General features: G+C 40.8%; 1 protein-coding gene across 2 annotated transcripts; it reads left to right on the top strand.

The window, feature by feature from the left end:
- The first annotated feature begins 123 nt into the window (after positions 1-123).
- On the top strand, positions 124-20,597 carry vwa3a (von Willebrand factor A domain containing 3A). 2 transcript variants are annotated; one of them, XM_058377891.1, is made up of 33 exons: positions 132-863; positions 1,853-1,884; positions 2,039-2,109; positions 2,204-2,334; positions 3,119-3,199; positions 3,327-3,381; positions 3,461-3,562; positions 3,656-3,762; positions 3,881-4,006; positions 4,559-4,670; positions 5,667-5,729; positions 5,822-5,956; positions 6,074-6,206; positions 6,323-6,426; positions 7,490-7,570; positions 7,676-7,773; positions 7,937-8,056; positions 8,152-8,226; positions 8,305-8,446; positions 10,273-10,459; positions 10,934-11,004; positions 11,455-11,616; positions 11,971-12,280; positions 13,251-13,343; positions 13,804-13,898; positions 14,708-14,860; positions 15,151-15,259; positions 17,138-17,282; positions 17,434-17,578; positions 17,962-18,113; positions 18,518-18,638; positions 20,003-20,100; positions 20,447-20,597. In XM_058377891.1, the coding sequence occupies exons 2-33, from the start codon at positions 1,872-1,874 to the stop codon at positions 20,490-20,492; spliced, it is 3,636 nt and encodes a 1,211-aa protein (XP_058233874.1). In that variant the 5' UTR covers positions 132-863; positions 1,853-1,871; the 3' UTR covers positions 20,493-20,597. The 2 variants fall into 2 exon arrangements, with proteins under 2 accessions (XP_058233875.1, XP_058233874.1); XM_058377892.1 differs by lacking the exons at positions 17,434-17,578; positions 17,962-18,113; positions 18,518-18,638; positions 20,003-20,100; positions 20,447-20,597 and having other exon boundaries at positions 124-863; positions 17,031-17,208.
- Positions 20,598-22,283: the final 1,686 nt, after the last annotated feature.

Genomic DNA, 22,283 nt, shown 5'->3' with positions numbered 1-22,283 from the left:
GGGATAAAGATCACAATATGTCAGTCGTAATTACGAAATTAAATTTGTAATCATTGCCAAATTTCTGTGATATCAGGGATAACACCCTAGATGACATGATGTTATTGTTAAATATTCAACTTTTGTATGGAAACTTTTTGCCAATAATTCTGGAGATTCTGGTTAATATAGTATTCCGTTTGAGAGCAGATGAGCTTCTGCCATCTGAAGTGGATGTATGGAGTCTGGACTTTGGTGTTTTGAAGAATTGGGTCAGGAAGAAGGACGCCTTTGTACAAAAAGTGTTTGTCTGGACGAATAATGGCCATTTAGACATTGTATTCTATCGGAGCCTCGGTGTAGTTTGTAGTTTTAATTTGAGACTTTGATGTATAACTGAGGAATTTGGGGGGAAAATAATTTACAAAAAAGATGCATTTTAAAAACTTCTTAACTCGATACTTTTTCATTTTTCTAAAATGGCTGCCGGACTCTGTGGTGTTGTTCCCCAGCAGCAGCGCCATCTGCCGGTCATCTCCATGATTAATGATCCAATACAGTTTATAACCTTTCCGAGTGACTTAATCATTTATTATTTAGTTTCATCCACTTAACATTAATGTTATTAATTTATTAGTTTAATAGTAATAATATTATAAACTTTCAAACATTTATTACGTTCTCGTGTAAATATGAGCGATGTAAACTCTGTCTTTCACGTGCCTCTGGTTTCTATAGAGACCGTGTGCACGCGCACACAGACCTGTAGCTTCGCTAACCTCCGGATATATATATTTGTATTTTTATCCCAAACTTATTACTTCTTAAAATATTTATACGACGATAAAGAAACCCTTTTCATATATATTTCTCTTCTCTGTCAGGTAAGTCATGCGGAAAATTATTTTACTTTCTGTAAAAGGGTTCGAAATCATGGTAGCAAACTATAGTGGAACTCCGGTTGCTATGGTAACGCATGGCGTTTTTTATATATATATATATAATTATTTAAAAAAAATAATTCGTAATACTAATACATTTCTGATATTATGCTATTCCATTATACAGTCATTTAATCTGTTCGGCATAGATTTTACTGCACAGTGAACTATTATTATTATTATTATTATTATTATTATTAGTGTATGGTATATGTGTATATGATATAGTGTATAGTATATGGACCACGCTTTGTACAGCCTAGATACACTTTTAAAATACACTTTTTAATCCACTTCTTTAAGCCTACACGTGCCTGTCAATTTATTAGGAACATCTGCACGTGCACGCGTTCATCTAATCAGCCAATCAGGTGGCAGCATCACAATGCATACGATCTTATTGATACAGGTCAATGTTCACATCAAACATTAGAATGAAGAAAAGGTCAGATCTCTGTGACTTTCGGATCTTTTGTGACCGTCTCATGGTTGTTGTTGCTGCCAGATGAGATAGGCTGAATGTTTCAGAAAAGGCTGATCTCCTGGGATTTTCACTTTTCACACACAAGAAGTCTGTAGAGTTTACACAGAAATGGTGCGGAAAAGAAAAATCATTCTGCATGTAGTAATGCCTTGTTGAAAAGAGAGATCAGAGGAGGACCGACAGATCGGTTCGAGATGCCTGGAAGGATCTGGTAATCTCATATAAACTCACTCTTTACATCCATGATGAGCAGAAAAGCATCTCAGCATGGACAAAACACCAAACTGCAATTCACTGATGAATAAAATGTTATACTGTGATATTGTGAAGGCTATTTTGAGCTACAGTACCATGTGGTAAACACTGTACATCAATGGAAATAGAATAGTTCTGTATTAAATTCCTACAGTCTTTAACTGCCCCTTGTCTGCTTCTGTCTCACTGCTAGAGTCCCATGGAGGAGAACCATGAGCTTTTCAGGTAGCTGGAATTACTGTATAGCACTAAACTGCTAGCTTAACATTTTAGCAAAACTAATGAAGCCTGCATCAGACACTAAATGTGGCTCAACTGGTCGTTTTATTCTCCTGGAGGTTCTTAAAGAGCAGCAGATTAATTAGTTCCTGTGTTTCAGGTCTTACCCATAATTCCCCACAGAATAGAGGTCTCTCACCCAGCAAGTACACTCAGACCTGGAGCTTAAAGGTGATGTCTGCTCTTGCTGTCTACATCTTTATAGCTTCCATGATAATAATCCATAATTCCATGATCCGATAATCCGTATTTTTTCCCCACGCAGACGTTAGTGCAGGAGCAGAGAGATGATGCAGATGAGCAGGAAACCTCTGAGGAGTGGCTCGAGTGGAGGAGCTTGGAGAGTTGTGGCCTCACTCTCTCACACCTCCTGTCTCACTGCTCCACCGCTGCGGCGTGAGTCTGCTAACTTTAGCTAGATTGACCGCATTAACCTCAAAGTGAACTTGGCTATTACAAGCTAGCTGGATGAGATGAATTCTAAACAACCTGGGCCTGGGGTGTCTTTTCTTTACTTTATTTTTTACAAAGGTATTAAATCTTTACCTACCCTAGGGCTTTTGTGTGTTTCTGGTCACTTTTCCTGCTTAATCTACAGAATTTTCTGTCTGATCTTTTTTTTTTCTGACCACGCCCCTATCCAATCTGAGGCATCTTCTGCCAAACCTAGGACTTTTCCACCCAGGTGAAGGCTTTGTCTAGCCTGGGGCTTCTTCTGCTTTTGCCTATAGGTAAAGATTTTCTTAGTCTGAGGAGTCATCTGTCCAGCCTGGGACTTTTTGTTTATTCCATGCAATCTGGGCAACTTCTTTGCAAGCTTGGGTTTTTTTTTACTCACCCTGGTTCTTCCATTAACCAAACATCTTCAAAGCTTGGCTAAGTCAGTAGGTTTTCACTCCAAGCAGTTATTTCTTCGAGTTCTTCTGCCCATGACTAGGCTTTTATGCCTAACACAGGGTTCTTCTGCCCAACACTGGACTGTCTAACCTAGGGCTTCCTCTTCCCAACCTGGGGCATGTCTCCCAATAATATTTCCTTTGCCCAGGCTGGTGGCAGATTCTTCTGGCCAGTCTGTGGAATGTTCTTGACCAGCGAATCTTTGCCTAGACTAGACTTCAGTCTGCAGTGATGCTGCACTTGTGAGGTGTTTGGTGCCTGAGTATGTTTGTGCTGATTACAGATGTTACAGAGGAGACGGGGTAGACGACCGGCTGGAGATCGACTCAGAGATCCTCGCTGACTTTGAGATGCAGCTTTACCAGTGAGCCACAGATTATATCCTCTTACAAACGTGTATTTGAATAAAAATGAATGAATAAAGCATTAATTATAAATATAGCGTTTATTAAAAAGGAATAAATTCCACAATGAGGTGTTTGTTTGTGCAGAGCGATTCAGATGTACCATGGCAGAATACAGTGGCTGACTCGAGGCAGCAGAAAGGTAAACTTTATTTCCACAGACTGTTTTGTTTACTGGTTCCTCAGCAGGTTGTCCTGCCGTTATGGTTGTGTGTGTTTAGATCTTTGGGATGGTGACAGGATCCAGACTGGGAATTCTTATTGATTCTTCTGGTGTTAACTGCTGTGAAGAGAGGCTCTCAGATCTCCGGCGCCACCTCCTGGTGAGCTTCTGTATTGGAACACGTTATTCAAATTACAATAGAAACTTTATTTATTTTCTCAGATCTGAACTTTTATGACAATTTCTTTCTAAGCTTCTCGTACAAGAGCAACTACGCCTGAAGAAGCAGCTGCACTTCCTGTACATGGGGGCGGAAATCGGCAGCCTGTGGGAAAAGCCGAGAGACGTTAACTCGAAGAGGTGTGTGTGTGCATGTGTGTGGTTTTACTAGTAACTGCATTGCTGTGTTTATTGTGTGAACAGGTTCTCCCAGGGTTTGATGATCTTGTTTATCCTGATAGATTTCTCTCCTCTCCAGGCTGCAGGAGGTCCAGGAGTGGATCCTGAGCCTGAGGCCGAGCGGCGAGTGCAGCCTGCTGCAGGCTTTAGAGACGATCCAGAGACACGCCCATCTCGACAGTCTGCTCATCATCCTGAGCTCCTGGTGACACACACACACACACACACACACATTAGCTCAGTCACAGTTATTCCTGTAATGTGTAAAATACTGAACTGATTTCCGAACATCATCTTCTACACCATAAGTAACAAAAACTTAAAAAACTAAAGAATAAAAAGTTTTTCACTGTCTTGGGATCAAACATCATCTGAAAGATTAAAAGAAACTTTAATATACCCACAAGAAGAAACTGTCCACAAGAAGAAAATGTCCATTTCCTTTATAAATCCTATTAAACTGCTCTTACTGGAGTGAAAACTTCTACTTTAAATTTTTTTGCTATATTCAGAGCCAAAAAAATAATCTTTTAGTGTTGCAGAAGAATTAATTTAATGGTGTAGTTATATTTGTATTATTTTTTATGTAGTTTAATTTAGTGTAATTTAATTTACTTTTATTTTATATTATTTAGTTTTATTTCATTTTATTTTATTTTAGAAACACACTATGCTGTTTATGTTACAGAAGAATTGATTTAATGCTGTAGTTATGTTCTCAGACTGTGTGTGTGTGTGTGTGTGTGTTGATGTTCAGTCCTGATCTCCCGGACATGGATGTTTTCCTCTCCTGCGTGTCTGAGGTGGTAGAGGAGATGTCGCTCTCTGTTCACGTTGTGTCCTTCGACTCCTGCAGTCCAGCAGCTGTTGTGAGTATTAAACACTTTAACAGGTCAGTGTTTGTGTCTCAGAGCACTGATTACCAGCAACCTACTAACCATCTACTGTTAGAGTTATATATAGAGTTTATATAATTACTTTATTTACATGTGATAATAGTGTGAGCCGAGAATGCTTGAACTCTGAGGTAGATAAGACTTTTTGGACTTTAAGATGTTTGGAGATGATTCGAACACTGATCACTGTATGAAATTATGGTACTTTCTTGTAAGCTGTGATGATTTGGCTTCTACACTGCAGTGTTCTAGACTGTTTTTATGCTAATCGGATACACATCTATGTATAGTTTTAATACTAGCGCTTTCTGAGTCTTCTCTCAATCATTAAGGAGTCACATTAGAATCTGAGAGCCAGCAGTCAGTGAAGTATTTATGTATTTAATTATTTAATTATTTATTAATATAATATAATATAATATAATATAATATAATATAATATAATATAATATAATATAATATAATATAATATAATATAATATAATATAATTTATTTTGTTTTTTTATTTTATTTTATTTTATTTCATTTGTTTTGTATGACTGGTATGAGAAACAGTAAAAATTCAACACAGGTTTTCAACTCCCACATGTGTAATGTTGTTCTAATGATAACATAATTTTATTTAGTTTTCTTTTATTTAGTTTTATTTCATTAAATTTTATTTTATTTTATTTTTATTTCACTATGTTTCCTGATCATCTGAGATGAAACAATAAGATCAACATACTCCAGGTTTTACATACATACATGTGTTTTTGTTTAATTTAATTTAATTTTATTTTATTTTTTATTTATTTATTTTTTTTTATTACATTTCATCTGTTCTGTATGACTTTGCTCTGAGATGAACCAGTAAAAACTCAACACACTCCAGGTTTTCAGTGTACTCCCGCATGTGTAACGTTGTTCTGATGATAAAACCTTTATTACCCAGGGTCAGTTTTTTGTGCTGCTTTGCTCTTCCACAGTCAGCAGTCAAGAACATCAGTAAAGTCACAGGAGGAAGATTTCACCTGTTTTCTGCTGCCCTGGTAACAAGAATTAAACATCATCACCAGCTAGTTTCTTTCTTCTTGTTTTATGGTGGATTTTAGTGTGTGTGTGTGTGTGTGTGTGTGTGTAGGGTGTAGTGGACAGCAGTAGTGACTTGGAGCCTCTGTGGGCTGAAATTAAAGCCGCACGTGACGTTCTTCACCACGTTCAGGACGTGCAGCGGCGCAGACGACTTAACGACACGGCGGTGATGATTGTTTCCGAGGTAACGCAGAAAAGAATTTCTGACAGATTTACATCAATCTTGAAGACATCACATTCATAACATGATAACACCTAACCGCAGTGAAACAGGCGCTGAAGCATTCTGTGACGTTTGCAGATCTCGACAGGAATGGACGGTCTTTCTCTGTCTGATGACCACAAGGCTGCCCATACTGCTGACCTGTGTGTCCAGCCTGCAGGTCTTCTCCCGTCCACCTCTACTGAGTGGCTATACACCCACGGCCTTAAAGGTGTTACAGTAACACATGGTCCTTGTCTTTGAGCTTTAATGTAACTGGCCGCTAGTGGAGTTAGAATCATAAACTGTCCCACTGATATTTACGTTTTTATGCCTTTCTGTTTCTAGCCAAGAAACTGAACCTGTACCATGTGCTGGCTCCTAACGTCTACTCTCCACTGGAGGGCTTCGTCCCCATACTGCGGAAAAATGTCCAGTCCAAAGTGCACGAGGTTCATTCATGCAACAGCATCATCAGTACACTGTCACTGCATGGGATGAGGAGGTTTTGGGTCTCAGGATAGCAGGAGGTGGAACTTGAGTTCTCAGGATGCCAGACAATGGAGCTTATGGGTCTCAGGATGGTAGGAGGTGAAGCTTAAGAATGGCAGGAGGTGGAGCTTGAGTTCTCAGGATGGCAGGAAGTGGAGCTTGAGATCTCAGGTTGACAGGAGGTGGAGCTTAAGGATGGCAGGAGGTGGACCTTGAGTTCTCAGGATGGCAGGAGGTGGAGCTTGAGTTCTTAAGATGGCAAGAGGTGAAGCTTGAGGATGGCAGAAGGTGGAGCTTAAGGGTCTCAGAATGGCAGGAGGTGGAGCTTAAGGATGGCAGGAGGTGGAGCTTGAGTTCTCAGGATGGCAGGAGGTGGGGATTTGTGGTTCTAAAGAGGGCTGGAGGAGGAGCTTTGTGGTTCCTAGGATACCAGGATGTGGGGATTTCTGGTTCTTAAGATGTCAGGGGAAGGATATTTTCAGTTTTATGGATGGCATGAGTGGAACTTGTTTTCTCATGATGGCAGGAAGTGGAGCTTGTGTACATCAAGCTGGCAGGGGGATGAGATTTGTGGTTCTCTGGATGGCAGGAGGATCATTATGGTCTTTGGCTGGCAGGAGGTGGAGCTTGTTGGACTCTGATTTGCAGGAGGAGAAGCTTGTTGTTCTCCTGATAACAGGAAGAGAAGCTTATTGGTATCTAGATGGCAGGGGGAGGAGCGTATTGGTCTCTGGATGGCAGGAGATGGAGCTTATTGGTCTCCAGATGGCAGGAGGTGGTGCATGTTGTTCTCTTGAAGGTAGGAGGAGGAGCTTGTTGGTCTCTTGATGCAGGAGGAGCTTTTTGGTCTCTGGATGACAGGATAAGAAGCTTATTGGTCTCTGGATGGCAGGAGGTGGTGCTTGTTGGTCTCTTGATGACAGCAAGTGGAGGATGTGGCTGTAAATCTATACTGTGATGTTGTTTGTAAACAGAAAAGTGTTTGAATTTGATAAATGTAACTTGTAAGTTCTCTTGTTTCAGAAAGCAATGGTGCAGTTTGAGTGGCACGATGGTACGGTGAAGAACATGCATGTGGATCTGCCCTTACTGCAGAGTTATCAGGTAAAATAACTCATCTCTCTATTAGCTTGTCACCTTACTACTTTCCTTTCACCTCTCTCTCTCTCTCTCTCTCTCTCTCTCTCTCTCTCTCTCTCTCTCTCTCAGAGGCAGCTCCTGGAGGCTGAGCGGGTGTTGGAGGAGAGGGTCATGTGGTTAAACAGTAGCAGCAGCAGGCAGATCTGGGGAACTGTGTGTGAACAGAGGCAAGGCTCATCTCTAAATGTTAAAGGATTTCACCTGCTTAATACTGGATTCTGATTGGTCAGAAGGTGTTGATTAAGTCTCAGCACTGCAGCTACACACCCCAGGTTTATATATACATTACTGCACTCGTTCTGATAGGTTATCCTGCTTTGTTCTGTACAGCGTTCAGGTTCTGCTGGACCTGTCGGACACGAGCGTTCACCACCAGCTGCATATCCGACACGCCGTCCAACTCCTGCTGCAGGAGCAACTGATCAACACGCAGAACTTCAACATCATAGCGTAAATAAAATGTTTTTAGTTTCCTGTAACCTACACAGATATGCTCTCAGGGGTTGTTTAGATCATTTCTTAAATGAAAATAAAATGATTCACAGGTTTGGGTCAGATGTGAAAGCGTGGAGAGAGCAAGCTGTTTCCTCGAACCAACAAAACCTTCAGGATGTCTGGCAGTAAGTGATGATGATGATGATGATGATAATGATGGGGTGCCTTATGCAGTATGCCTCATGCAGTGTGTGTGTATGCAGGTGGGTTCAGGAATTAGAGTGTGCAGGAGGTCGTAACACACTGGCCGCTCTCAGACACGCCGTGGAGACAGAACATCACAGCGACTCCTCTCTCACTCGTGGAGTGTATCTGCTCACCACGGGAGCTCCAGATCAGGACAGCGTAAGAGAACAGACTCGGCACCAAGATCCCAGAAACCGAGCCCTGATTTACACGTGACATTGGATATATGATCATACTCGATATAATAACTGTCTTATTTACAGGCAAAAGAGGGCTGGAGGTGGAGCTTGAGGTCTCATAATGGCAGGAAGTGGGGACTTTTGGTTCTAAAAAGGGCTGGAGGTGGAGCTTGAGGATAGCAGGAGGCGGAGCTTGTGTTCTCAGGATGTCAGGAGGTGGAGCTTAAGATCTCAGGATGGCAGGAGGTGGGGATTTGTAGTTCTAAAGAAGGCTGGAGCTGAATGGTTCATAGGATAGCAGGATGTGGGGATTTATGATTCTTAAGATGTCAGGGGAAGGATATTTTCGGTTTTAAGGATGTAAAAAGTGGAGCTTGTTCATCTCTAGTTGGCATGATGTGGAGCTTGTTGGTTTCTGGATGGAAGGAGATGGAGCTTGTTGGTCTCCTGATAGAAGGAGGAGGAGCTTGTTGGTCTCTGGATGGCAGGAGGTGGAGCTTGTTGGCCTCTGGATGGCAGGAGGTGGAGCTTGTTAGTCTCTGGATGTCAAGAGGTGGAGCTTGTTAGTCTCAAGATGTAGGAGTAGGAGCTTGTTGTTCTCCGAATGGCAGGAGATGGAGCTTGTTGGTCTCGGATGTTAGGAGGTGGAATGTTGGTCTCTGGATGGCAGGAGGTGGAGCTTGTTAGTCTCTGGATGGCAGATGGTGGAGCTTGTTGGTCTCTGGTTGGCAGGAGGTGGAATGTTGGTCTCTTGATGCAGGAGGAGGAGCTTGTTGGTCTCTGGATGGCAGGAGGTGGAGCTTGTTGGTCTCTGGATGGCAGGAGGTGGAGCTTGTTGGTCTCTGGATGGCAGATGGTGGAGCTTGTTGGTCTCTGGTTGTCAGGAGGTGGAATGTTGGTCTCTTGATGCAGGAGGAGGAGCTTGTTGGTCTCTGGATGGCAGGAGGTGGAGCTTATTGGTCTCTGGATTGCAAGAGGTGGAGCTTGTTGATCTTTCAATGGCAAGAGAAAGAGCTTGTTGGTCTCTGGATGGCAGGAGGTGGAGCTTGTTGGTCTCTGGATGGCAGGAGGTGGAGCTTGTTGGTCTCTGGGTGGCAGAAGGTGGAGCTTGTTGGTCTCTGGATGGCAGGAGGAAGAGCTTGTTGGTCTCTGGATGTCAGGAGGTGGAGCTTGTTAGTCTCTGGATGGCAGGTGATAGAGGATGTGGCTATAAATTTATGCTGTGATATTGTTTGCAAAAACAGGCTTCTGCATATTTAGTACCTGCCTTCAGGTGTATTAAAATCCCTTTCATCAACGCACACTGTTTGATTAATCTGTTTGTTCTGACTCCGCCCTCTGCTGTGCACTTTCAATAGACACACCCCAAATCTCATATTCATTAACCTAAATATGCAAAGAAATGATTTTCTCAGTTACTGATAAGATTCTGTTACAAAAACACTAAGTTAGCTTTGATACATTTTCATGTGATGTAAACTGAAGTAATAAACAATGAGAGGATTACTCTATGAAAATAAAGTGAATAAAGTGCTTACTTTAAAAAAAAGAAAAAAAATGTAGTGTCCCCTGCTGGTCATATTGTGCACCTGCATGGTGTAACTTCGATGTTGGCCTCTTTGGTTAGCAATTCATGTTTGTATTCTACGGTAATCTCTACTGTTGACAAAAAGAACTCTCCCATGAGCTAATCTGCACAATGCTAACTAGCTACCAATTAGTGATAATGTAACATTAGCAATATGGTGCTCTTTCATTTATTTGTTGCTGTTCTCTGTAATGAGTGTGTTTTCTGTCATGTTTCAGTCAGCTGTCTCTTCATACATGTCGGAGTTCTGCGCCGGTCTGCGGGTTCACGTGTGTCTCTTCACCAGAGAGGACGAGCCACTCCGATGCTCATCGTCCCGCTACGTGTCCCACGCTGAAGTGGCTCTGATACTGCGCAACCTAGCACATGCCGCTAACGGCCGCTTCCACTGGATAACAGACACGGGTAGAGGGTCATGCAGCATGCTGGTGTAAAAGTGCTGTTTCTCACAATGCTAATGTTTTTACTGACCAGGTGAAAAATTTGCCATTGTACAAAATAGTTGATGTTTTTTTTTTTTTTGGAAGAATAAAGTTTACGGGGGAAAGTAGACCACCATTTTCAAAGTTCCGGTGTGTTTAAGCTACAGTGTGGGGGAAAGAAACATGGACGTCTCCTTGGTTTGCTTGTCCTGTGACGTCTTGTGGGAACATTTTCTTTTCGGATTTTGGAAATTCCGAGTTACTAGCACCATGCTGGTTGTTTTATCAGGAAAAGCTAAGAAGCTTTCTTCCACAAGGACCTGAAGGGGTGCAGCTAATTTCAGGGCTAGAAACTAAGATGTTTGAAGCTTGAAATAAAGGAAAAAAGCGAGAGCTGGTCACTAAGATTTCAGATCAAACGTCTGTTGTGACTCATGTCCTGTGTCTCTGCCCACAGGTGTCGTGGAGAGCGATGATATCACTACACTGATCAGAGAAATGCAGCAGGCTGCTGATTACTGGGAGAAGGTGAGAGCAGGTCTTGTGAATGAACACACTGACCCTCACTGACACCTGGATATAACTCACACACTGGGGGGAAAGTTAACTCCATGATGATGATGATGATGATATCTGAAATGGAGGGTAAAGTTAACAACATGATGATGATGGTGGTGATGATGATGGTGATGATGATGATGATGGTGGTGGTCGTGATGATGATTTTAATGATGATGATTTCTGAAATGGGGGTAAAGTTAACAACATGATGATGATGGTGATGATGACTGTGGTGGTGGTTGTGATGGTGATAATGATGATGTTGGTGGTGCTGCTGCTGATAGTAGTGGTGGAGGTGATGATGGTGATGATGGTGATGGTGCAGCTGCTGCTGCTGCTGATGATAATGATGATGATGATGATAATTATGATGGTGGTGGGGGTGATGATGATGATGATGGGGATGTCATTGTGCAGTGCTGTGAGTTGGTGGACTCTCTGCTCCAGCGGAGCTCCAGCGCTGATCCAGTGGAGGCTCATGATGGAGAGTGTCACGGCTCAGCTCGCCACATCAAGCCTCGGACACAGAAACACGGGCTTCCCTCAGTCAGACAGACTGGACTGAGCTCGTCCAGGCAGGTCAGTGTAAACACCACCCTGAAATACGCAGTATATTTCCTCAAAGCTAGTTCAGATAATTGAAGTGTCCTGGAACCTGTTTGTTTAATGGGAAAGTTTGAATATTTTTCAATTACTTTCATACATCAATGAATGTTAGAGTGCTTGTGAGGTAGTCCCAGACAGCGCCCCCTACTGTGTAGTGTTTATGTACTGTCTATATTTAAATTTAGTCCCTGTATATGAAAGCGTTGGAATTCCTCTCAGTAGTAATCGCATGTAAACCACAGATCTGATGTTTAGCTATGTTTTTAAACAGAATTTTTTAAACGCTGTTAAGTATTTAAAGAGCATTGTTTGTTTGTGGACACACAGGGGAGGAAGGAGGCTCTGGACACACAGAGGAAGAAGGAGGCTCTGGACACACAGAGGAAGAAGGAGGCTCTGGACACACAGAGGAAGAAGGAGGCTCTGGACACACAGGGGAAGAAGGAGGCTCTGGACACACAGGGGAAGAAGGAGGCTCTGGACACACAGGGGAAGAAGGAGGCTCTGGACACACAGGGGAAGAAGGAGGCTCTGGACACACAGGGGAAGAAGGAGGCTCTGGACACACAGGGGAAGAAGGAGGTTACACGCTCACCTGTGTGGAGACCCAGCAGTGCCAGAGCAGTCATTCCTCCTGGTGCGCAACACAAGTGACACTGATACAAAACACTGACACTGGAGACTCCTTCCATCAATATAATTAAGACAAACACTTCAGGAGTGCGCTTTTATTAGTAAATAATGTTCTTCTGCGTGACCGTTATTTATTACTTACATTTTAAAGGAGTGTCAGAAGATTGAGAAGATAAGGAAGGAGAGAGATAAAAACAAATCTTCAGGAAGGAGTTACTGTTTCCTCTTTATTATTACTATTATTATTTTTTTCCCAAACTAGAATGAGCTTGAGTGTTTTGTTCCTTAGATAGACTGTATTGCCAAAAGTTTTGGGACGTCTGTCTTTACATGCACGTGAATGTAATATGGAGTTGTCCCACCCTTTGCAGCTATAACAGCTTCAGCTCTTCTGGGAAGGCTTTCCACAAGGTTTAGGAGTGTGTTTATGGGAATTTTTGACCATTCCTCTAGAAGCTCATTTGTGAGGTCAGGCACTGATGTTGGACGAGAAGGTCTGGCTCACAGTCTCCACTCTAATTCATCCCAAAGGTGTTCTGTGGGGTTGAGGTCAGGACTCTGTGCAGGACAGTCAAGTTCCTCCACACCAAACTCACTCATCCATGTCTTTATGGACCTTGCTTTGGTCACTGGTGTGCAGTCATGTTGGAACAGGAAGTGGTCATCCCCAAACTGTTCCCACAAAGAGCATGAAATTGTCCAAAATGTCTCAGTATGAAGCTGAAGCATTAAGAGTTCCTTTCACTGGAACTAAGGGGCCGAGTCCAACCCCTGAAACACAACACCTGAACTCAATGATTTGGAGAGGTGTCCCAAAGCCTTCGGCAATATAGTGTATCTATCTTCATAGTCAGAATCTATCTCAGTGTAGATGATCCCTAATGTTTCAGCCTCGTTATTAGAAACTCTGTGAGTATATATTTTCAGTCTAGCTTCTGCCTCACTCTTCCTTTTCTTTTTGCTCCTGTTTAAAGCTCGTCCACTGGAAGGTTGGGGTCCGGTCCGGCTCACAAACTCTGCTAAAGCGAAGACGAAGAAAAGAATTGACTTGGAGAAAGACAGACCAGGTGAGTGGGTTAAACATCATGGAGCTGAAATGGAAAGGAAGACCTCTTCACGTTGAAAGTGTGAAAGTGGATTAAACATCTGTAATGGAGTTAATGGAGTAGTTTACACACTGCTGTGGATTTCAGAGACATGTAGCTGAACCCTATGCCGTAATTTTCCACTTCAGCCATTTAGTAAGCGTCTGTAATTAATAATAAAAGGCGAATAATCTTGCTCATATATTTGCAACCTACTCAAATTTCAGAATATCTTAAACACATTTTTTATCAATAAATTTCAGGAAAATTTCAGTACATTTTCAGTCGACTTTAAAGATAAATTTCAGAATATTTTAGATATATTCTTAGTATTTTCAGTATCATTTTTAGATACGTTTCAACATCTTTTTATTACTTTTAATTTTAATTTTTTTGTAATTTACTGTGGCATATTTAAGGGTTGCTTTTTTGTATTTTTCAGTAACTCCAGGATCAGTTTATAAGCATCTGAAAGGAAGTAGCACTCAGAAATGCGTTAATATCCCTAAACATGAGGACATCTCCTCCTCCAAACAGGTACAGTGTGAACTCACTTTTAATATAATATATAACAACAATTCATATTAAATCATCATTTAAAACTCTAATTAATAGGAAAAATATTTATAGATAATTTTGCTCATATATGTTTGCAATTTTCTCAAATTTCAGAATATTTTAAATACATTTTTCAACCATAAATTTCAGCAAAATTTAAAAACATTTTCAGTCCATTTTAAAGATAAATTTCTGAATATTTTTGTTATATACATACTTTTTAATTTAATTTAAATTAATTTTTTTAAATGAATTTAAGCATATTTGAATTACATTTTCATTATAATTTAGCAATACATCTCAGAATGTTTTCAGTAAAACCTTTAGATACATTCCAGCATTACCTTTACAGTATTTTTAAAGATAAAAATTCTGAATATATTTAGTACATTTTCTGTATATTTTAATGATGAATTTCTGCATATTTTAATTACATTTTAAATTTATTTCAGCAATAAATTAAAAAGATTATTTTTTTATTATATTTTCAGTCTATATTTCTTAATAATTCAGAATAATTCAGAATATTTTTATTACATGTTTAGTATATATTTAATGATAGATTTCTGCATATTTTAATTTAATTTTCAATTTATTTTAGAAATAAATTAAGAAGAATATCATTTTATTATACATTATTAGTATTTTTTTAAAGATAAATTTCATAATATTTAATGACATTTAAACACACGTTTGTTAATGTTAAGCAGCTTTGAATTCATTTTTAATGATTAAGAACCGTTTTTCAGTGATGTTTATTATCAGGTGTTTGTATTCTCTCCCTGTAGTGGCTGAAACGGTTCGGCGTCAGGGCTCTGAAGCTGGACCTCCATAAGCTGCTGTCACTTCCCGCGTGCACTCACCGTAAGAAGCTGGTGCCCTCCGTCAGCAGAAGTGTGTCAGCAAAATACTGCGCCATCTTTCCCAGCGTGCACCTAAACGTAAGTCCAGCACCTCAGCAAAGCCACAAGGGATCCGTCTAAAAGCTCAGTACTCTATGGAGACATAATCATCATTAGTCACGAGCATCAGATTCCACTGCGCAGCGTTTTTCCGTGTTCTCACACCCAGCTGATGCTGTTCTTTAGATGATCGAGCCCTCGGGACTCCAGATTATCACCCCCCCTGGGCCTGATGATGTCACTTTGCGATGTTGCATGACGCCACAGCTGGCACAGCTGCGTAACTCGATGTAGTGTTTTACGGATCGTGTGTTTTTCTTGTTGTAAAGGGACGAGTGAGGCACCTGTTCCTGAGTTCGGGAGAGCTGAAGCAGTACCTGATCCGGACTGAAAAGGTTCTGCAGCGGTACGCTAACAGGATGCAGTGGCTGCTCTCAGGTCAACACCATCACACAACAAACATTTTATACCATTTATTTTTGCAAAACAACCTGGAACTGAAATGTCTGTTATGGAAGACATGAGGAAAATATCACATCATGGGCCTGGAAGGTATTTCTACCAAACAAGATATGTAATCATGATCTGTAGGTTTGCTCTCAAACTGCAATACAGCAACGTTGCGTTAAAATAATACATTATATTACCCCTCCAACTCATTGAGTTCAGGTGTTGTGTTTCAGGGGTTGGGCTCCGCCCCTTAGTTCCAGTGAAAGGAACTCTTAATGCTTCAGCTTCATACTGAGACATTTTGGACAATTTCATGCTCTTTGTGGGAACAGTTTGGGGATGACCCCTTCCTGTTCCAACATGACCACACACCAGTGACCAAAGCAAGGTCCATAAAGACATGGATGAGTGAGTTTGGTGTGGAGGAACTTGACTGACCTGCACAGAGTCCTAAACTCAACCCCATAGAACACCTTTGGGATGAATTAGAGTGGAGACTGTGAGCCAGACCTTCTCGTCCAACATCAGTGCCTGACCTCATAAATGCGCTTCTAGAGGAACGGTCAGAAATTCCCATAAACACACTCCTAAACCTTGTGGAAAGCCTTCCCAGAAGAGTATAAGCTGTTATAGCTGTAAAGGGCGGGACAACTCCATATTACATTCATGAGCATCTTAGGCCAGATGTCCCAAAACCTTTGCCAATATAGTGCATATAATAATAATAATAGTTTTTTGTAGACATTGTATAATCATCAAAGAGGTTTTTTTTTAAATACAAAATGACTGTATTGCTGGGAAACAACAAATTTTAATCATTATACAGATCATGAATAGTGATACATTTTTTTTTATTTGTCATAGTCTGGAAAAATGGTAAAAGTTGAGAGGGGGGTGAATACTTTTGCAAGTCCTCATATTCAGTCTGCAATTAATCAGACTGTACACCAGATTGATACAATATTATAGAATAGAATAGAATAGAATATGGCCGGCACGGTGGCTTAGTGGTTAGCACGTTCGGCTCACACCTCCTGGGTTCGAGTCTTGCTCCCCCTCACTGTGTGTGTGGAGTTTGCATGTTCTCCCCGTGCTTAATGGGTTTCCTCCAGGTGCTCCGGTTTCCTCCCACAGTCCAAAGACATGCTTCTAGGCTGAGTGGACTCTCTAAATTGCCCGTAGTGTGTGATTGCGTGAGTGAATGAGTGTGTGTGTGTGTGTGTGCACTGCGATGAGTTGGCACTCCGTCCAGGGTGTATCCTGCCTTGATGCCCGATGACGTGAGGATAGATCAGATAAGCGGTACAGACAATGAAATGAAATGAAATAATAGAATAGAATAGTATAGAATAAGTATTAATACAGTCACATTTAGGAATTCATCAGTTAATGTGTATAGAATAGAATGGAATAAGAATAGAATAAGCGGTACAGACAATGAAATGAAATAATAGAATAGAATAGAATAAAATAAAATAAGTATTAATACAGTCACATTTAGGAATTCATCAGTTAATGTGTAGGATTATTATTATTCTTAGTTTGATTTTTTCAAAAATGAATATTGTGACAGGAAAGAAAAACAATCCTTTAATCCACAATCCTAAATCAGTGCTCAGATTGGTGGGATTCATCACACACACACACACACACACACACACACACACACATACATTATACCACCTCAGACACTTCACCTGGCAGCCTCTCATTCACTTTTGCTCTGACTTTAATTTAGTCACGTTAATTGACTCTGAAGGTGGAGTCTGAAGGTGGAGTCTGAAGGTGGAGTCTGAAGGTGGAGTCTGAAGGTGGAGTCTGAAGGTAGAGTCTGAAGGTGGAGTCTGAAGTCTGTCGTTTCTGTAGGCAGCAGACGTGTGTTCGGCTGCGTGTTGGAGAGAGATGTGTGTGTTGTCCTGGATGTGTCTGGCTCCATGTGGCCCTGCCTCACTCAGCTGCAGACAGAACTGACCTCACTGATCTGGGATCAACTGCACACCAACAGAGTGAGGTCAGGTCACTGCCTGTATTTATCAAACTTGTCTCTCTCTCTCTCTCTCTCTCTCTCTCCTCCCTGTCCCCCTGTCTTGCTTTCTCTCTCATTGTTTTTTGTTCTTTGTCTATTTTTCTCTCTCCCCTCTGTGTGTGTGTGTGTGTGTCAGGTTTAGCATGGTGGTGTTCTCTGAAGAGGTGCGAGTGTGGCAGGGGGAGCTGGTGGAGGCCTCAGAGGAGAGGTGCAGGGACGCAGTAACATGGCTGGGTCAGCTTAACACACATGGAGGATCCTCCATCCTACATGCACTGCAGGTACACACACACACACACACCTATCTGTCTGTCTGTCTGTCTGTCTGTCTGTATGTCTATTCTTCAAGTCATCCATTATTTTGTTCATCCATTGTTCATATTATCTATCCCATAATGTTATTAATTTCTCAGTCTATCATCCATCCCTCAGTTCATACCTCCACCCACCTAGTTTATCTATGTCTGTCCATCCATTTTCAGGTCATCCAGCCATCATGAATTAATCTGTTTATCCGTTATCTATTCATTCAGACTTTTTGCCAGTTTTTCAATCAGACAGTATACAGTAAATAAACACACGGTCAGTGGGGCCTTGAGTTTACAGATGAAGCACTGTCCTTTATGTCTTATTGTTTTTACTAAAACTTTATCTCCCCCATCAGGCAGCGTGTGTGTTTGGCGACTCGGTTGGTGTGTATGTGATCAGTGATGGTCAGTGGGACTGCAGCTGTGGTCTGGTGCTGAAGGAGGCTGAGAGACTGACCTCAGGAAAACACATCACCATCCACACGGTCACACTGAGCGGCCTGGACAGGTGCTGCACCACCACACGCTTCCAGAATACCAGAATACGAGTTACAAATGATTACAGAGATTTATTTAATTAAGAGAAATACATGTCATAGTTTTTATCCTTTTATAGTAACGTGAGTTCTTGTTGTCGCTTATTTTATAGCAGTTTCAGCATTCGTTTTGCTTTTTTCCTCTCTCTCAAAGTTAATAAGGAAAAGAACTCCTGTTTATTATTAGTCTTGGATTATGTAGAGCATTTGCAGTAGAAGACCCTGTGAACAAGCTGTTACTATAGAAACGCTATCATATTACAGCATAATAAAAGCCTTCCTTTGCCCCATCGGTATAAAGACGTCCAATAACATAAATAATCCTGAAGCAAATGTCTGCTTTTATACTGATGTATTATTCCTTTTTCTCTCGCAGCACAGCCATGTTTCTGAAGAGTCTGGCTCATAAAACTGGAGGTCGGTTCCACCAGGTACCTCCAGCTGCAGACACAGCCGTGGCTAGAGAGCTCCTGAGGAGAGGCTTCACCCCCGGACAGGTCAGCGCAACAAAGCTGTCTGGGGCTTTATTCAGCTCCATGTTTATCTAGAATGATTTACAAACAAAAGTGGACTCACAGTGTCATGTGATAACATTTATGATGATGTCACTGGTTTCACTGGTTAGAATCATGCCAAGTGGGTGTGTCTACATAAGCTATCTATCTATCTATCTATCTATCTATCTATCTATCTATCTATCTATCTATCTATCTATCTATCTATCTATCTATCTATCTATCTATTCATCCGTTGTTCATATTATCTGTCCCTTAATGTTATTCATTTCTCAGTCTATTATCCATCCCTCAGTTCATACATCTATCCATCCATCTATTTATTCAACCATCCATCAATTCCCCAGTGCCTGCCTGTCTGTCTGCCTGTCTGTCTGTCTGCCTGCCTGCCTGCCTGTCTGTCTGCCTGTCTGTCTGTCTGTCTGCCTGTCTGTCTGCCTGTCTGCCTGTCTGTCTGTCCGTCCGTCCATCCATTTTCAGGTCATCCAGCCATCATGGATTAATCTATTTATCCATTAATCTATCCATTTATTTTTTATTCTGTCATCTGTCCATCCCTGACTCCATTCATTCACACTTTGTTTTCTAACCAGGCAGTATACACAAAATATACTCATATGTCTTATTGTTTTTAATAAACTCTATCTATATTCCTCAATCTCTCATCCATCCGTCCGTCCGTCCGTCCATCCATCCTTCAATGCAAACCTCTGTCCAGTCCTCAGTTCATCCATCACTCTAACCATTATCTGTCCATCCATCTGTCCATCCAACCAGGCATATCCTCCATGTTCCATGTTGGGTTTTTTGCATAGTTAATGGTTCTTAGCATCATAAAGCAGTTCTAATGTTCAGAAAATGCAATTCTAGAGCGAGAACCAAAGAAACTCTTAACAGTTTGAATTCCATAAGATTGTATGAATTTGGAGTAAACCAAAACAAACCCAAAGAAAGTTGATTTAAAATGATTAGGAGATGAGCGTCTATAAAGCAATCACCTTTATATAGAATCAGGGGCGGACTTAACCAATAAGAGAGGTAAGCAGCCGCTTAGGGCCCCAGGGAATTAGGGGGCCCCGACCAATATCAAGAAACCTATATAAATTATATAGTACTTATTACTTTTCTATCATATATTGTATGGTCTGTCTATAACAATTAAGATTTTAACGTTATTATTACATCTTTTCAAATGCGCCCCCCCATGATTCATGAATAGTGGAACGTTCCTATCGTACTGCACATGCGCGAGATTCCCATACATGGAATCGCTTAGGGCCCCCAAATCACAAAGTCTGCCACTGTAAACAATAAATTCATAAACACAAGGTATTTCTCCACCACAGGACTCAGTTCTCCCAGAGTTTCATGGTGATGATCTGGAGAGGCTCAGGAAGGAGATTGTAAAGTTGAGAATGTTCCAGAAACAAGCCAAAGACTTCAGGTTTGTCTTCTATATGAGAGTCAGATCTAGATTTTGAAGACGTTCTACAGTGAGCAGTAAACCTGGTTGATGTTAATGCTCTACAAAAGAAAAACATTTGAATAGCCACAGAAACATCTAGATCTGTACACAAATTAAGAAATACAGATTTTATGAATATGCAAATTAGGAACCCCAATTTACCCCCTTAGCATACCCCACCCTTTACCCTTTATCTAATAAAGTTTTGGCAGCCCCTGTCCTACAATGACCGCTTTTACTAAATGAATTCAGTCTAAAGTAGCATTATTAATCATTTATATTCTCTTGAATCTTTCTGTGATTGATTTTTGTTTTGTTTCCGTAGGGAGATGTTATCTGTGAAGAATCCAGAAGACAGCTGCTCAAAATAAACGGCTCGAGATCCACCCAAGTGTTTTATTTGTTCTGATGAATTCATGATCCTCCATTAGTTAATAAAGTTGTATGTTTTCAGTGCAATGCTGTGGCTTATTAAAAGTAACAATCCAGCGTGTCTCCTCTGTTAGTCTGTCACGGAAATTGTACACTTTATTGCCAAAAGTTTTGGGACAGTCCTCCAAATCATTGAATTCAGGTGTTGTTTTTCAGGGGTTGGGCTCGGCCCCTTAGTTCCGGTGAAAGGAAAAACACTCCTAAACCTTGTGGAAAGCCTTCCCAGAAGAGCTGAAGCTGGGTGCAAACTTTTGCAAAACTCAAACACTTTCCTGACAGATTACCTGGTGATCGCTTTTAAAGCCGTGAGTGAATCGGTGGCTCCATTTATCCAAAATTGGTGAAATTCCAGGTGAGTTGTTCCCAGGTCTTTGTTGTAACTGTAAGTGATTCAGTCTCCTCCTCTCTGAGGATTATGGTAACATTCTCAAGTGAAACCAGAGACACTTTGGGGTTCACCTGCCCTCTGAAGTTTACAGTAACAGCCTCAGGTGAAATTACAGGTGTTTGGTCTCCTGCTCTTGGAGGTTTACGGTAACAATATAATGTGAATTTGCAGATCTTCGTGCTTTCTGAGGATTATCAGATAAGATTATAACATACAATTTTGGGGTTCGCATGTGCTCTGGGGTTTACGGTAACTGTCTCAGGTGAAGCTGCAGGTGAGTTTTGTCCTATGTTAATGTAACCCAGGGTTATTATAAATAGAAATAAATAGGAATAAATAGAGTCAGGGAGAATTAAATTGAATATTTTATGAATATAATAATATTTTCTGTTTTTTGATAAAACATTTAAATTAGTGTTTTCTACTAGGGCTGCCAGTTTAACGTGTTAACTTAATTAATTAGTAATGAAAAAATAACGTGATTAAAATACTTTAATGCAGTTAACGCACCCTGTCCCACCCCACCCCGCGCCAGACCTGTACATCATCTTAGCACTGTAAGCTGTAGTGATGATGCAAAACCACAACAAAGATCTACCCTCTGAAGGGACATTGTAAATTTAAAACTCATCCAGATGGAGCCACTGATCAAACCAAAGTCATCGTAAGGAATTTGCATACCATCGAAGCAGTTCTAGCCTGAAATACCACATGAACACAAAGCATGTTTTAGTGAACTCTACAGTTAGCACAACCCCAGCTGCTACAATCAACACGCTCTGCCAAACCACACTGCCTGAGGCTAGTCGCAACAAAATTAGCAAGTCTACATCGGAAAAACTTGCAAATACGATAGCTAAATGGATTTCTGTGGACTGTAGGCCTGTTAATATAGTGGAAGACAAGGTTAATGGATACATTTCGAATAGTCAAGAACTACAGTATTTTCGAAAATAAATCAAAAGAGGAAAGATTAGCTCAAGCTAAATATGTTGTGGTCTAAGTGATAGGCTGTTGTTCATTAATAAATAATATAAAAAAGTATTTGTTGTAATGTCTATTTAATGTTCGTCTAACACAGTAATGACTTTAAATGATCATTTTGGGGGTAATTTCTCAGCCAATGTTCATGTTTGATTAAATGCGATTAATTAGATTAATTAATCGTCACATCATGTAATTAATTAGATTAAAAATTTTGATCGACTGACAGCCCTATTTTTTACTTGTAATGTAAATATACACTACTCACAAAAAGTTAAGGATATTTGGCTTTTGGGTGAAATTTATGGAAAATGTAAAAAGTTCACGCTACAGTGATATTATATCATGAAAGTAGGGC

This window comes from Hemibagrus wyckioides, linkage group LG24 (assembly GCF_019097595.1).
Source record: "Hemibagrus wyckioides isolate EC202008001 linkage group LG24, SWU_Hwy_1.0, whole genome shotgun sequence".
NCBI lineage: Eukaryota > Metazoa > Chordata > Actinopteri > Siluriformes > Bagridae > Hemibagrus > Hemibagrus wyckioides.
This window is presented reverse-complemented; position numbering and strand designations above follow the sequence as displayed.